The sequence below is a fragment of the Neolamprologus multifasciatus genome, chromosome 13 (assembly GCF_963576455.1).
Source record: "Neolamprologus multifasciatus chromosome 13, fNeoMul1.2, whole genome shotgun sequence".
NCBI lineage: Eukaryota > Metazoa > Chordata > Actinopteri > Cichliformes > Cichlidae > Neolamprologus > Neolamprologus multifasciatus.
This window is the reverse complement of record NC_140451.1, coordinates 25890093-25906414: the sequence shown is the minus strand read 5'-3', so window position 1 is coordinate 25906414 and position 16322 is coordinate 25890093. Positions and strand designations below refer to the sequence as shown.

At 39.6% G+C, this 16322-nt stretch overlaps 1 protein-coding gene and 1 pseudogene across 1 annotated transcript in view; one reads left to right on the top strand and one right to left on the bottom strand.

Moving 5' to 3' along the window:
* The window catches only part of anapc1 (anaphase promoting complex subunit 1), a 155367-nt gene that overhangs the window by 122529 nt on the left and 16516 nt on the right, over positions 1-16322 (bottom strand). Inside the window, exons 23-33 of the mRNA XM_085183667.1 lie at positions 13750-13841; positions 12747-12895; positions 11856-11934; positions 8118-8154; positions 7818-7891; positions 7192-7370; positions 6971-7057; positions 6755-6894; positions 6408-6526; positions 5984-6114; positions 418-558 (exon numbers count right to left, since the gene is read on the bottom strand). Coding sequence (XP_085039793.1) covers positions 418-558; positions 5984-6114; positions 6408-6526; positions 6755-6894; positions 6971-7057; positions 7192-7370; positions 7818-7891; positions 8118-8154; positions 11856-11934; positions 12747-12895; positions 13750-13841 — 1228 coding nt within the window. The remainder of the gene's footprint in view (positions 1-417; positions 559-5983; positions 6115-6407; positions 6527-6754; positions 6895-6970; positions 7058-7191; positions 7371-7817; positions 7892-8117; positions 8155-11855; positions 11935-12746; positions 12896-13749; positions 13842-16322) is intronic.
* Positions 859-5495, top strand: LOC146505667 (uncharacterized; annotated as a pseudogene).

The following is a 16322-nucleotide window of genomic DNA, read 5'->3' as shown; positions in this document are numbered from 1 at the left end:
TTTCACACAGACATTTGAATTTAGAAAAAATAAGATTTGGCTTGCGACATCCTGTTGTTTTTCTCACCCGAAAGTTGGAAGGAGTTGTCTCATGTCTAAGTTCTCACAAGGGAAAGTTTCACTTTGACTAGCTGCCAAGCTATGACGCATGTTTATGTATAAACTGTAATTAACTTCAAATTTGTTTTCATCTTATCGTTCTTTGTAAGTTGGGCGTGTGACAGAAGCGGGAGCTCTAAATTATTGCAAGAAAACAAAATTTAGAGCACAACCGGCTCTAAACTGAGCATTTAAAGTACAAAGTATTCTTTGAGTATAGAGTGTTACACATGTACTTATGTACACTTCTTACTTTCTGCTGTAAAACTACTGAAATTGTTCCAGCACATGTAAGCCTGTGTGTAGACAAATGTGCACCTTTGTGAGGTAGTCATGTATGTTCAGCGTGGCCAACTTGGTGAGGTGTCCATTGAGTCCCAAGGCCATAAGGAAGCCTGCATACTCATTAGCCAGCTCAGGGCTCTTTGGCTTGTTGTAGGCAATCCAGGCTGAGTCCACCTTAAAAACAAAAAACAAAATTAAACTATATTTATTGATATAACACTAATAAATGTCTTTGCTGCAAGAGAATGAGGTTTTTTACAATTTACAATTATTAGAATATTTTATGTGTGCTCAATGAGGGAATACAGTTTTAATATCCATTTACCATTACACTGGCCAAAGAATAAAAGACACTCAAACTAGAACAACAGTGACATTGTAACTAATATGGCTCATGTTCCATTCACAGTTATTACCCGTAAAACTACTCTAACGCCCATTAAGTGATCGTTGTGTGCAAGGTCTCCTGTCTCCTGTCGGTGGCGCTGTCACTTGGTGTTCGCTCGCTCGCTCTGTGGTATAGTATCGCTTCCTGTTCCTGCTCAAACACAGTGGTGTTTCTGAGTAGCTTATTTGCTTAGCAGTTTAATTAACAACTTTTAAATACATTCTTTTTTCACAGTATAATCTTCACGTGCTTCATCCGAAGCACACTTTCTGTGTACTCACTACCTAATTTATAGTATTCACTCACTGTCTCTGTACTGTTTCGCTAGCTTAGCTCGTAGCCGACCCGTTAGCACCATGGCTACTTCACCTGTCCCTTCTGCACTTTCTTGCTCATTGTGTCAGATGTTTAGTTACTCCTCGGCCTCCTTTAGCAGTAATGATATCTGTAACAAATGTAGCATATTTGCAGCTCTGGAGGCCAGGATTACTGAATTGGAGACTCGGCTTTGCACCCTGCTCTCACCCTTAGCTAGCCAGGCCCCTGTAGCTGGTGCAGCCGAAGATAGCGTAGGCCCCGCTAGCTGTTCCCCGGCAGACCCCAAGCAGCTGGGGAAAGGCTGGGTAACGGTGAGAAGGAAGCGTAGTCCTAAACAGAAGCCCCAGGTACACCACCAACCCGTTCATGTGTCTAACCGTTTTTCCCCACTCGGTGACACACCCGCCGGGGGTCAAACTCTGGTAATTGGTGACTCTGTTCTCAGACATGTGAAGCTAGAGACACCGGCAACCATAGTCAATTGTCTTCCAGGGGCCAGAGCAGGCGACATTGAAGGAAATTTAAAACTGCTGGCTAAGGGTAACGTAAATTCAATAAAATCATAATTCACGTCGGCAGTAATGACACCCGGTTACGCCAATCGGAGGTCACTAAAATCAATATTGAATCGGTGTGTAACTTTGCCAAAACAATGTCGGACTCTGTAGTTTTCTCTGGTCCCCTCCCCAATCAGACCAGGAGTGACATGTTTAGCCGCATGTTCTCCTTAAATTGCTGGCTGTCTGAGTGGTGTCCCAGAAACGATGTGGGCTTCATAGATAATTGGCAAACCTTCTGGAGGAAACCTGGTCTTGTTAGGAGAGATGGCATCCATCCCACTTTGGATGGAGCAGCTCTCATTTCTAGAAATATCGACAAATTTATTAAACCCCTCAAAACATGACTATCCAGAGTTGGGACCAGGAAGCAGAGTTGCAGTCTTACACGCCTCTCTGCAGCTTCTCTCCTCCTGCTACCCCCCCAAAAACCCATCTCCATAGAGACTGTGTCTGCTTCCAAAAAGACAAAAAACAAACAACTTAAACAATCACAAAGAAAGAATAATACAGTATCCACATCTGAACCAAAGAGTAAAACAGTGAAATGTGGATTATTAAATATTAGGTCTCTCTCCTCCAAGTCTCTGTTAGTACATGACTTAATAATTGATCAACAAATTGATTTACTCTGCCTTACAGAAACCTGGTTGCAGCAGGATGATTATGTTAGTTTAAATGAATCAACACCCCCGAGTCATTCTAACTACCAGAAATCTCGAAGCACAGGTCGAGGGGGCGGTGTGGCAGCAATTTTTCACACCAGTCTATTAATTAATGATAGACCAAGACAGACTTTTAATTCATTTGAAAGCCTGATGCTTAGCATTGTCCACCCCAGCTGTGAAACTCAGAAACCAGTCTTACTTGTTATCATCTATCGTCCACCTGGGCCTTACACAGAGTTTCTGTCTGATTTCTCAGACTTTATATCTAATTTAGTTCTGAGCTCAGATAAAATAATTATTGTGGGTGATTTTAACATCCATGTAGATGCTAAAAATGACAGCCTCAACATGGCATTTAATCTGTTGTTAGACTCAATTGGTTTCTCTCAAAATGTAAAAGAACCCACCCACCACTTTAATCACACTCTAGATCTTGTTTTAACATATGGCATAGAAACTGAACATTTAACAGTGTTTCCTGAAAACCCTCTCCTGTCTGATCATTTCTTGATAACATTTACATTTACAATAATTGATTACGCAGCAGTGGAGAGTGGACTTTATCAAAGTAGATGTCTTTCTGAAAGCGCTGTAACTAAGTTTAAGAATATAATCCAGCCACTGTTATCATCGTCAATGCCCTGTACCAACACAGAGCAGAGCAGCTATCTGAACGCTACCCCAACAGAGGTCGATTATCTTGTTAATAATTTCACCTCCTCACTACGTACGACTCTGGATACTGTAGCTCCAGTGAAAACTAAGGTCTCTAATCAGAAGTACCTGACCCCGTGGTATAATTCTCAAACACGTACCCTAAAGCAGATGACTCGTAATCTGGAGAGGAAATGGCGTGTCACAAATTTAGAGGATCATCATTTAGCCTGGAGAAATAGTTTGTTGCTTTATAAGAAAGCCCTCCGCGAAGCCAGAACAGCTTACTACTCATCACTGATTGAAGAAAATAAGAACAACCCCAGGTTTCTCTTCAGCACTGTAGCCAGGCTGACAAAAAGTCAGAGCTCTGTTGAGCCAACCATCCCTTTAACGTTAACTAGTGATGACTTCATGAACTTCTTCACAAATAAAATTTTTATCATTAGAGAAAAAATTACCAATAATCATCCCACAGATGTAATATTATCTACAGCTACTCTTAGTTCCATTGATGTTAAGTTAGACTCTTTTTTTCCAATCGATCTTTCTGAGTTAACTTCAATAATTACTTCCTCCAAACCATCAACGTGTCTTTTAGACCCCATTCCTACAAAACTGCTCAAAGAAGTCCTGCCATTGATTAATTCTTCGATCTTATATATGATCAACCTATCTCTAATAATCGGCTATGTACCACAGGCCTTCAAGGTGGCTGCAGTTAAACCTTTACTCAAAAAGCCATCTCTAGACCCAGCAGTCTTAGCTAATTATAGGCCAATCTCCAACCTTCCTTTCATATCAAAAATCCTTGAAAGAGTAGTTGTCAAACAGCTAACAGATCATCTGCAGAGGAATGGTTTATTTGAAGAGTTTCAGTCAGGTTTCAGAGTTCATCACAGCACAGAAACAGCTTTATTGAAGGTTACAAATGATCTTCTTATGGCCTCTGACAGTGGACTCATCTCTGTGCTTGTCCTTCTTGACCTTAGTGCAGCATTCGATACTGTTGACCATAATATTCTATTAGAGCGATTAGAATATGCTGTAGGTATTACAGGTATTGCACTGCAGTGGTTTGTATCATATCTATCTAATAGACTCCAATTTGTGCATGTAAATGGAGAGTCCTCTTCACACACTGAGGTTAATTATGGAGTTCCACAGGGTTCGGTGCTAGGACCAATTCTGTTTACATTATACATGCTTCCCCTAGGCAGCATCATTAGAAGACATAGCATACATTTTCACTGCTATGCAGATGACACCCAGCTCTATCTGTCCATGAAGCCAGATAACACACACCAATTAGTTAAACTGCAGGAATGTCTTAAAGACATAAAGACTTGGATGGCCACTAACTTTCTGCTTCTTAACTCAGATAAAACTGAGGTCATTGTACTCGGCGCTGAAAAGCTTAGAAATATGGTATCTAACCAGATTCTTACTCTGGATGGCATTACCTTGGCCTCCAGTAACACTGTGAGGAACCTTGGAGTCATTTTTGACCAGGATATGTCCTTCAACGCACATATTAAACAAATATGTAAGACTGCGTTCTTCCATTTGCGCAACATCTCTAAAATTAGAAATATCCTGTCTCAGAGTGACGCTGAAAAACTAGTTCATGCATTTATTACTTCCAGGCTGGACTACTGCAATTCATTATTATCAGGATGTCCAAAAAACTCACTGAAAAGCCTTCAGTTAATCCAAAATGCTGCAGCAAGAGTACTGACAGGGACTAGAAGGAGAGAGCATATTTCTCCTGTTTTGGCTTCCCTTCATTGGCTTCCTGTTAAATCCAGAATTGAATTCAAAATCCTGCTCCTCACATACAAGGTCTTAAATAATCAGGCCCCATCTTATCTTAATGACCTTGTAGTACCATATCACCCTATTAGAGCACTTCGCTCCCGCTCTGCAGGCCTACTTGTTGTTCCTAGAGTATTTAAAAGTAGAATGGGAGGGAGAGCCTTCAGTTTTCAGGCCCCTCTTCTGTGGAACCAGCTTCCAGTTTGGATTCAGGAGACAGACACTATCTCTACTTTTAAGATTAGGCTTAAAACCTTCCTTTTTGCTAAAGCATATAGTTAGGGCTGGACCAGGTGACCCTGAATCCTCCCTTAGTTATGCTGCAATAGATGTAGGCTGCCGGGGGATTCCCATGATGCATTGAGTTTTTCCTTTCCAGTCACCTTTCTCACTCACTATGTATTAACAGACCTCTCTGTATTGAATCGTATCTGTTATTAATCTCTGTCTCTCTTCCACAGCATGTCTTTATCCTGTCTTCCTTCTCTCACCCCAACCGGTCGCAGCAGATGGCCGCCCCTCCCTGAGCCTGGTTCTGCCGGAGGTTTCTTCCTGTTAAAAGGGAGTTTTTCCTTCCCACTGTCGCCAAAGTGCTTGCTCATAGGGGGTCATATGATTGTTGGGCTTTTCTCTGTATCTATGAAGCGCCTTGAGGCGACATTTGTTGTGATTTGGCGCTATATAAATAAAATTGAATTGAATTGAATTGAAGATTCGCTGAAATCGGACCAAAACCCTGGAAGTCTCCATTCTTGTTAATTATGAAGGAACAGACAGAAGATAATCACACAATGACAGTAGCTTTCGCCAGAGTTAAAAGCTAAAAACCTAAAAACCAGCTGAACAGTATAAATAAATATTCATCAAATGCTTAAATCTATTAGCATCAATATCATATTTTTTTCAATACTCTCCAGTTTAACATAACAATGACATTAGAAATAGGTAAGTAGTAAATAAACACGATGTTGAATAAGCAATGTAAAATGTTTTACATTAAAGGTTGGATAAAACTGAAGCTGTGGAACAAGCTAGCGGGTTTTAATTAAAATTATTCTACAGAATTACAGGTAGAGCTAATAGAAAAATATGTGAGTTAAATTTTTAAAAACATTTATAGGCCTGTCAACATTAACATTTTGGGGGTATTTACTAAGTAACAGACTGATTGATTAAACATGCAATAATTTCAGTCTCACCTGTGAGGCAGGGGCTATTTTAAGCCCAGCAGCTACTCCGTTATGAAAACTGGGCCAGCTAGTCATATTGGGAGGAACATCAATGTTTCCGCTGTTCAGATCTACCACAGTGTTCCTCGGAAGGGCGCGGCCTGAGGAAGAAAAATAAAAATGGGAAATAATCTGCAAATGCATGTAGTTATTAAATCGTTAATCCTTTTAAACATTGGAATATTTTGTTTCTGATTTAACAAAGATAATTACATTTTTTTTCTTTTTTTGGAAAGTTATGTTTCCTCTAGGGCAGTGATAAATTGTACTGCTGCAGCTTTTATTATTGCACAAACTAATTTTATCTTCCTGTTAAATGAACCATTTACAAATTTCCACATTCTCTTCAACTTGTTCCAGTAGATTTTATTTTTTAACTGAAAACTTAAAATACCTGTGAGGTTGAGTTTGGGGACAGGTAAAGGTTCAGTCGGTACTGGGTGATAAGAGAAGAGAGTGAAGAGGCCCCTGCCAACTGGCAGGGCCATGGTCCTTTGACACAGCTGCAGGAGTCTATAGAAGGCAAGGACATGGACAGGGCAGGTGATAAAAACTATAAAAACATCACAGATTCTAAAAATGCCAACTGGCCAATAAGTTTACCACACAGATTATGGGAGAAGAAAGGCAACACAGAACAGTACAGAAATATACACTGCATATGCCTTTTTAGAACTGGTGTTTTGCTGTCTCTGTTTCAAGACCAAAGATGTTCATGACAAATGCATGCATTATACTCACTTGTTCTCTTTCTCCTCTATGTACTCATGGTCAGACACCTCTGGCAGCTGGACAACACTAACCCGGACAGGTCTGGAGCTCTGCAGAAGCCTCCTGACCTCTTGGACCCTCAGATCCTGACTCCAAATCAGTCCTGTGACCTAGTGAGAAGAAGACTTTTTCTACAGAACATACTACTAACAAAAAATATATAAACATGTTTATGAATTTGTTTACCTCTTGAACAATGTCTGACATCCCATCCTCCTCCTCATCTGGTTCTGTGGTTGCAGGAGGTTCCAAGGACAGGCCTGAACTTACAGACTGGAGAAACACACAAATTATGAGGCCAAAAAAGAACCAAAACTTTGAAAACTTACTTTCCTATTTTAGAATCTGCAGACACTGAACTCCATCTTTATCTAAATAATTTAGGTTTTAAGTTTTTTTACACTCACAGCTTTGCTCTTGGCAAGGGTCATTTTGTGGGCTTGTTTGGTAAGATCTTGTCTTCCAATCAGAAGACAGACCTCCTCTGACCAATCAGAACACGGCTGCTCCCGGCACCGATAGATTGCCTCTCTAATAGGCAAAGCCACACCAAAGGGGACCGACTCCAAATCTTTCAGGGTGAAACCTAAACCAGTGAAAAATGCACAGTTTTTTTTAGAAACAAGGAATATTCTGCTTTAGAGGCAGTGTCCTTTGAGCGCTAACATAAATACACACAAACAGGTGGGTGAAACTCAAAAGCTGCTACAACTGTTGTATGTACATGCTTTATGCTATTGTCAGCTCATAGCTGAACAACTAAAATATCATAGGTTACATTACCCATTTTAAAATAAAAACATTTATGAAGCACAGTTATATTAAAAACCAATATTAAAACCTTTATTCACACAGCAAACATGTCACCCAGCAGTGAGAAAGCACATTCAGGTTCACAGACTGATTTCAGTGGACAGGCGTGAATGTGTAAATATGCATGTAAACCACTGTGGTGGCGAAAAAGAGGATATAGCTTCAACATTCCTTTCTGAATATAGATTCTTTTTTTTTTTAAGAGACATGCTTCTCTTACCCTGTGAGGTGAGCCAGACCACCAGCTGCTCAGCCAGATTTTCACTGGAGGACATCACTTTAACACTGCTCTGTCTAGAAAACATACATACAAGAGAAATTAACTGAAAACTTTAACTGTTATTAGGTATAAAATTTTTACAAGTTGACCTTTAGGGGTATATTAACAAACAGAAAAAAATACAAAAGAATGTACTAGTATCCTGTATGTCAGAATTCATTTTAGCTGTTTCAATGCCTTAAAAGAAAAAAAAAGAAGAAATTTAAAAGCTCTTGCTCTTGTTTCTGTCAGATGAATTACCTTCTTATTTGGGGTTCAGTGGCAGAGGATTTCTGGCCTGATGAAAATGAGAGAGGGGGTGAGGAAGATGAGCAGCAAGGAAAACAGATCAACGAATTTTAAAATCAGGCTTGGCACTCTTTTTGCAGCTCTTACCATATTTTCTGCACTGTAAGGCATACTTAAAATCCTTTAATTTTATCAAAAATTGACAGAGCGCCTTATAATCCGGTGCGCCTTATGTATGAATTCTGGTTGTGCTTACTGACCTCGAACCAATTTTATGTGGTATACGGCGCTGAAAAATCTGTCAAAATGTTTTAGTACAACTTTGGTACGCTACGAAGCCCCACCGCTAGATGGATTTTCGGAGCATTATGGCTACCGTAGTCGGGGGCCTCGCAGACTGGGTCCAAAACTCCGTCCCCTTCAGGTCCCAAAGTCAAATGAACACTGCAGCTTCAGCGAGAGTTGAAAGTCTTTCAGCTTTAATAAGATGATCAGCATTGCTGCTTTACCAGGTGTAACAATTAAGTTTAACATCCAGGCATACATGAAAAAATTTTATTAAATTTATCGGGGCTGGAGGTTAGCAGGAAGTTACCTTGCTAGTTTCCATCTAAACATGAGCATAGCATGTTCTGACTCAGAGATTTCTGAAAAAATAAAATGTACAGCTCTGCTATCACTTCCAACATAAACAAAAACAGAAAACTAAACAGAAGTGACATTTGTATGGTTACTGAAGTTGGACTAGCTGGTATATAATGATGTGCTACGTGATCGCTAGCGAGACAGCTATGTTAGCATAATTGAAGCTGAAGGATGAACGCTAACCTTTTTCCACTCCAAAAAAATTAACGTGAGGGTTCTCGATGGTTAGGGGAAAATGCAATCGCATGGCCAGTATGCTGTAAACGGACTAAACTTCAGTCAGGAGAACAACTGAGATAACCCATCCACAATACGAGGTTAGTCATTAATATACTGCAACAACATGGGAATAGAGCAGCTTCGAGAGAATTCAGCATTGATGAATAAATGGTACGGAAGTGGAGGAAGCACAGGGCTCGCAAAATTTCAAAATCCCTGGTAGCCCTTCGGGCAGGGACCCTTCAGTTTTTGGTAGCCCAAAATAAATTTAAGTAGCCCGAATAAAAAAGAGCAATTTTTTTTAGTGATGTTTTGTTTCCCGTTTTGTTTCCTTTACAATATTATACAGTATAATATTGTAAGTATAATATTGTAACGGAAACAAAACATTAATCAAAAAATTGTTGAAACACAAATTTCAACATTGAATAAAAATTACAATCATCAACTCAAATACTTGGTTCTAATTGAACAGAAATTTCTATGAACTTGTAAGAACTGTGTAGAACATGAATCAGTCTGTGTCAGATCCTGAATTTGAAATTTCCACTGAAGTCACGGGTAAGAGGCAAGTGGAACCAAGATCGAGGCCATTTGCTTTTTAAAGTTTGCAAAGACTGCTAAATTTTGCCAGTGGTAGTTCACTCTTTGCAACATAGTCTGTTCTAAACAGATTTTTCAGGTTTATTTTTAGTATGTTATTTGCAATTGGTGTTTGTTCTGGGAAAGATATTACAGACTGAGCAATAATGCATTTCTTGCATTTCTCATGGGTTCTAATGGGGGCCTTTCATAAAATTACTGGTCCCAGTAACAAAGGCGCTTGTCGACTCAGAAATCGAGGGAAAACCAACAACACACCCGGCAGAACATTATGTTATTTACATAATTTAAGTGGTCCGCAGGTGCGCATTCGCTGTCAAAATAAAAGACACGCACCAGATAAGAAGTTGCAGCGCGCGTTTGCGTCCATATAAAAAGCACAATTTTTGTCCGCTAGAGTGGGATTTTCACAGCGCATTCTGCACCACATCTCTGTGCGTTCATCATTTGTTTGAAGCCAGCTCACCTCCTGCAACCACTTTTCCGAGAATACGCGCTTCTTTTGTGGTTCGGACTCCTTCTGACATTTCTTTGGAGGTGGAGGAACACTTAAGTAATTGCTTAAAGGAGCTTCTTCGACATTTTTAAGAGTTCTAAACAAATGTCTGTCCTCCTCCAGAAAATCTTATGTACGCAAACACACGTTGCAACTTCTTATCTGGTGCGCATCTTTTATTTTGACAGCGAATGCGCACCTGCGGACCACTTATGTGCACCTCTGGTTATTTAGCTCGTCATATTGCAGCCACAGAAATTCTTTTGTCCATGAAACCAAAAAGCTGCTCTTTCTTTTTGCCTTATAGTCTGATTTGTCATAACTTTTCCGTTTTGTGGTAAGCTTTTCTTGGGCTGTCACTTCTTCACCCTGACCTGTCTTATTTGGCTCAGCAGAACTAAAATATATATCCTGCTGCTTTTACACGCGCACTCACATAACGCTCAGCGATTCTCTGCGCGATCAACCTCTCACATGTTTACGCTTGCTGCGGGAGATTTCACTTGTCATGTTTGCATAGTAAGCTAACGATTGATAAGACGATGTCAGAGGAATTGGTGCGCAAATTATCATCACTCACCAATCAGTGCTGTCGCTCTCTATACACAGTTCGCGCGATTGCAAAGTGAAAGCAAAAAACAAGCGCAAATTCTGGCTCACCGATGCCAATGACATAATTACCCAGCTACATTTCCGAAAGAATGCAAAAGCATTGACATATATTTTTCCTTCCTATGATAGCCCGACGGGCAGGGCAGAGATAGATTTTGGTAGCCCGACTGGAAAAATCGCTAGCCCCGGGACGTCGGGCTAGCGATTTTGCGAGCCCTGAAGCAAGAATCCATCCATTCGCTTATCCTTTTCAGGGTCGCGCGGGGCGCTGGAGCCTATCCTAGCTGTCATTGGGCGAGAGGTATACCCTGAATAGGTCGCCAGTCTGTTGCAGGGCTAACACACAGAGACACAAACTGCATGTCTTTAGATGGTGGGAGGAAGCCGAAGTACCGGCATGCCGAAGTACCGGGAGGGAACCCACGCAAACAGGGAAAACATGCAAACTTCACACAGAAAGACCCCGGCCTGATGGTGGAATTGAACTCAGGACCTTCTTGCTGTGCGACAACAGTGCTAACCACCATGCCACCATGCTGCCAGGAAGCAAGAATGAGTTAAGTAAAGTTTGACGTATCTGACTGTTTTGTTTTGCTTAATGTGCCTTATAATCCAGTGCGCCTTACGTATGAAAACAGACCCGTTCGTCAACAGTATGCCTTATGGTCCAAAAAATACGGTAAATATATTAAAGCATTTTCAAATCTGTAGTAAAAACTGTCACCAAAAGAGAAAAAAAAAGAACACTAAAATGAGTGGTTAAAATAAAGGCGACATTTTGTTCCTGATGAGTGTGGGATTGTGTTTGTGTGGGATGGCATCTGTTTATTAAAAATAGCAACATAGTGCTCAAAAAGTCACTCTGGATTCTCAAGCATCTCTCACACAAAGCCTGTGTCCAAGCCAAGGCAAAAGTTCATCCAACACCTGCAGCAACAGCTGTCACCATAGCACTGTATTGTTTTTTGTTGAAGTAAACACAAAGGAAATCAGGTGACACACAAACCTGCGTCACTCATCTTTCTTTCTGTGCTACTGGGACTAAGCATGAAGGCAGGGGACTGGCAGGTAATAGGGGGTGGTTGTCAATAAATGAACCCAAACATGCATACCCACAGAGAAACACACAGTGCAGCATGCAAGAAAATGATTTTAAAGGTTAGTCACTAACAAACCTGCAGAAAGCTTGGCTAGGTACTTGGATACATCTGTTGAAGTAGCATTTTCATCTCCAATGACATAGAGAGCATAACTCTGGGAAAAAAGGTTAAGAGAAGACATGTAAATATGATACAAAAACACTTGCACAGTATAGATTTACACTGCATAAAAAAATAAATATTGACATTTCCAGTGAAGAGCAGTTATATTTTCTAAAGAAGAAAGAGATAATTTAAATAAAACTGTTCCGTGAACTGCAATGAACTGATGTGATCAGAGCTTTTTAATGAATGAATATGAACCTCAGAACAGGATGGAGTGAAGAACTTAGTGGTGAAGGGGAAAACCTTTAATCAAGAGGCATTTAGGCTTACAAGGAGGGGACCTAGAGTGCTCTCACACTTTGTGCGCATCGAAATATGAGCCAGTACACGGTAAGGAAAAATTATGCCACAGTCATAATCAAAGCACATAAATTTGTGAACAAATATTTGAACAAACATGTAATATGACCAATGTTGTATCCATGTCTCTCTGTTGAGTACTGTCTTTTTAAGAGTGATATGAAGCACCAAAACTTAGGCCCTTCTTATTTAGCACTGCATATCAATTTCTATGCAAAAAAGGGAAGAGCAACATTATTTTTACACTGCGAAAGTACAAATGCCTGAGAGTGTCACCTGCACATGTGATGCTTAATATTTTATTTTTGAAATAAGAAAAAAAAAAAGGTAAGGAAATATGGTTCATTAACTGCGGCTTTCTAACAATTCTATAAAGCAAGTTAAGAAAAAGGAAAGATGGACTGCATTAACTTCTTGGAGATATATAGATAGATAGTAAGCTACACTCACTACACTTGGAGAAAGTTATTTTATAAAATGACAGATGTGCTTTAATCGTACCACAACCAGCAGTCTGGTCCTCTGGCAGATACCCGGCAGGTAGGGGAAAGGTGGGCTCTCCTCTACTCTCAAGCAGCTACTGAGCCAGCTGAACACACAGGGAGGCTCTGGTCTCAGGAAAGACGGCCGCTGCATTTGGCAAATCAGTGCTAAGAAAAGCCAGGTGAGGAAGAGGAGGGAGAAAGGTGGTGGGTGAGGTAAAAGAACAAGAGATAAAAGGGAGCTGGATGGTTATGTCACTTCATCCTTTCTCAGAAAACCATGTGCACAAAATAACAGCAACACTTTATATTCAACCCTGCAAGTATCCGTGTCACAAAGCAAATAACCACCTGACAGGTGTTCACATAATTTTTAGGACATCTGTCACGAAAACTTAAAGTGACAACAAGAAAACTTCCCCCGCACTGAGTTTTTATTTTTAACTAAACCTTGTTTATATTCAGACTAATTTTAAGTGCTATGTGTTGGGAATGCCCATCGGTAGAATTTCACACTCAAAATCAATCGGGTCAATCACAAGCAGGAAATTACCAGGAAGCAGGAAAGTCCACCCCTGTGGAAAGAAACTGTGCAATGGCCTCAAAAGCATGTAAAAAAACACTATTCCTCTGTTCAATGGTGCTCTATCTCATAACAGCAATGCAAATGATTGCAATATTGTGAACCAATCACCACTTGGCCTACATAAGGTAACATTACACTCATCTCATATTTAGAAAGAAGAAAAAAAAACCACACCAACACACAATCCAACAATTGGCAAGCTAGCTCAGTTTTTGAAAACCACAGCTGGACTGAGGGAAGATTACACGTTACAGTGCCTCGTCATGCAAATTTATTTTGCATTTGTTTACATTTGCAGCACCTTTAGGAGTCCAAGAAATACAAAGGAAGGCTGATAAAACAGCTTTTACCAGCAGCAGACCATCCATCCTCCTGTTTAACATGTCTTGTCCATTTCCTGACTTGATAACGTTACAGACAATTAAATAAGCCTTACCCTGGTCTATCAAGCAGCTCTCAGTGAAGCCACTAATTATTGAAGGGTAGTCTCTCCAGTACAGATCCACATACTCTTCAAGCTGAAGATCTCTGCAAACAGAAACAAACATACATTAGCATTCTTTAACAGTAATTTTTTTTTCTACTTACATAACATAAGGTTACAGAACATAAGGTTTATAACCTTCTATCAATGGGTTATTAAGTCTACCATGTACTAGGACTCACACATGCATATTTCACTGCACAGTTTTAGACTAAATTGCTGCAAGTAATTAAGAAAAGTCTAAAAATGGCTCAAATAGCCTCTGTGACATTTAACGTGTTTCGGGTTGTAATTGAATACACAGTGAAAGTAATTAACAGCAATGAATCATTATCATTCAGCTTAGCATCAGATAATCAATATTTTTTAATCTTGGTACAAACCCCTGATTCCTACAGATTCTAGCTGTGTGTGCACTTTGCACAGGGACACAGTAAGAAGCGTACAGTTATCCAGGTTTGTAATCTTTTTCATCTGAATTCTTTATTTCTTATTTCTTCTACTTCTAGCCATGTCTTGTGCTCCCTCTCTAAGTTGGTTATTTTTTTAAGCGCCTATATTAATTAATGCTAACGATAAACTGTAACTGGAAGATGGCTGTGGCTGCCATAAAGCCTCGAGATGAGAATCCCCCCCCCATTGCATTCTTCAAGTTTTGAAACTGGAGATGCACAAGATATGGTTCTATGAGGAATCGGGGAGCAATGTATGGTCAAAGTAATGATATATCAGACCAAAATGTGACTATTCATTGGTGTATCCGCCACTGTTGACTCTAATGGTTCAGTCACACTAGAGTAAAAACCAACCACTGTAGGGACCAGGAAAAAAAACTGGTGGTTATCCTGTGATTGCAAACAGCCAAATTAGTTGCGGTGACCCTAAAACTCTGACCATTTTGGATTGCAAAGCAATTCTAAAGGTCACCTTGAGGGAGGAAACCTGTCTCCAACCAACTGCGGTCCATTGTTGACTAACTCCAACCACTCTCAAACACACAGGCGAAGGTAAGTGCAAATAACTGCCTTCTAATTTATAAATGCAAACAGGCTGCAAAAATCAATATGAATCAGTCTGTGCCAATAAGTGCAACTCATCTGTGATGTGTCTCTTTGCAGTAGTGTTCTTGACTCAACTGGTTGCCAACTGTATTCAGGTTCTATTCCTATATAAAATCCAGGTTACTGAGCGCCTATGTCATTTGACAGTTAAATCACAGTCCTGAAACAACTATGTCACTTTTTGAGGTGGAGTTTATGAATTACTGTTTCAAAACTCTAAGATTCTTTCAATAATTTATACTGTGCAATTTTTGTGTATGTAAACGTCACCAACAATACAACACAGATTGCATATAATTGCCAACTTGACCCCATTCAACAGCAAACAGATAGCAGATGGACTCCATCTTATTGCTGTTTTATCACTGCTCTGAAACACCGAAGTCGTTTTGAATTAAAAAAAAAAAACGGTTAGTTTTGATCTCTACGTGTGCCATAGTCTCCAACCACAGTTTTCCCTAGTTAGACTGTAGTATTAAAAAAAGGGAACATATTTACTTAACAAATGGATATATAAGCAAATATCAAAAGTCAGTAGAATATAAATATCACACTGTATTCATTAATACTTGACCAATTAAGACAAAAAACTCATCAAGAAAGTGTTTAGTTAGATTACAAGTAAAGCGAAGCCTCATATAACCAAGCTACTAAAAAAAATATTTATAACACTATAGGAAATGTAGGGAGGATTTTTCTGGCTTACATGTATTTTGGATTGCACCAAAAATGACCTAATCCAGAGAAAAAAAAATGAAAAGGAACAACACAGAGAGACAGAGAGAGTTTTTCAAAACTGACAATCATGGATTCACCACTTTAAAGCAGTTAACAGTTAAACTCGGAATAATATTTATCATCACTATCAAATTGAAAAAGAAGGGAATTCCATCATATATTTTGAACTATGAGTGTTGTATCATCTGGGCTAAAGAAGCACCATCTGGTTTGTTATTACTGCACATCCATGATGGTATGAGTGAGGATTAGAGCACATTGCAAAGTTGATTTGTGACTAGTTCATTCTGTTAAAGCACCATTTATGTTGAATACATCTGTATGGATCTGCTAGGGCAACATATGCTCTTATCCAGTGTCCTTTTCAACCAAGACTAAGAAAGATAATGACAAACCACAATTATTATGCAATGGAATAGCATGGCTCTATGATAAAAGTTTGGGAGTTAGCCTTGAAGCTGAAACAGTTGAAATTCATTTTTGCTTTCAAAACTAAAGCAACTGGTCTCTGGTTCACAGGCATAGAGGAAACAGACTGGTCATGTCTTGACATTATGTTAACAGGTTGTTTTAGATTTAACTTAAAAACAGGTCATCCTAAAACTCCACTGTAAATTCTGCAAAGAAAATTAAAGCAACTGCTCATTTAAGGCATTAAGATTACTTATTTAAAACGGTTATCGTGCCAGTTAAATGCCTAATGAAACCATCAGAATCATCATTTAA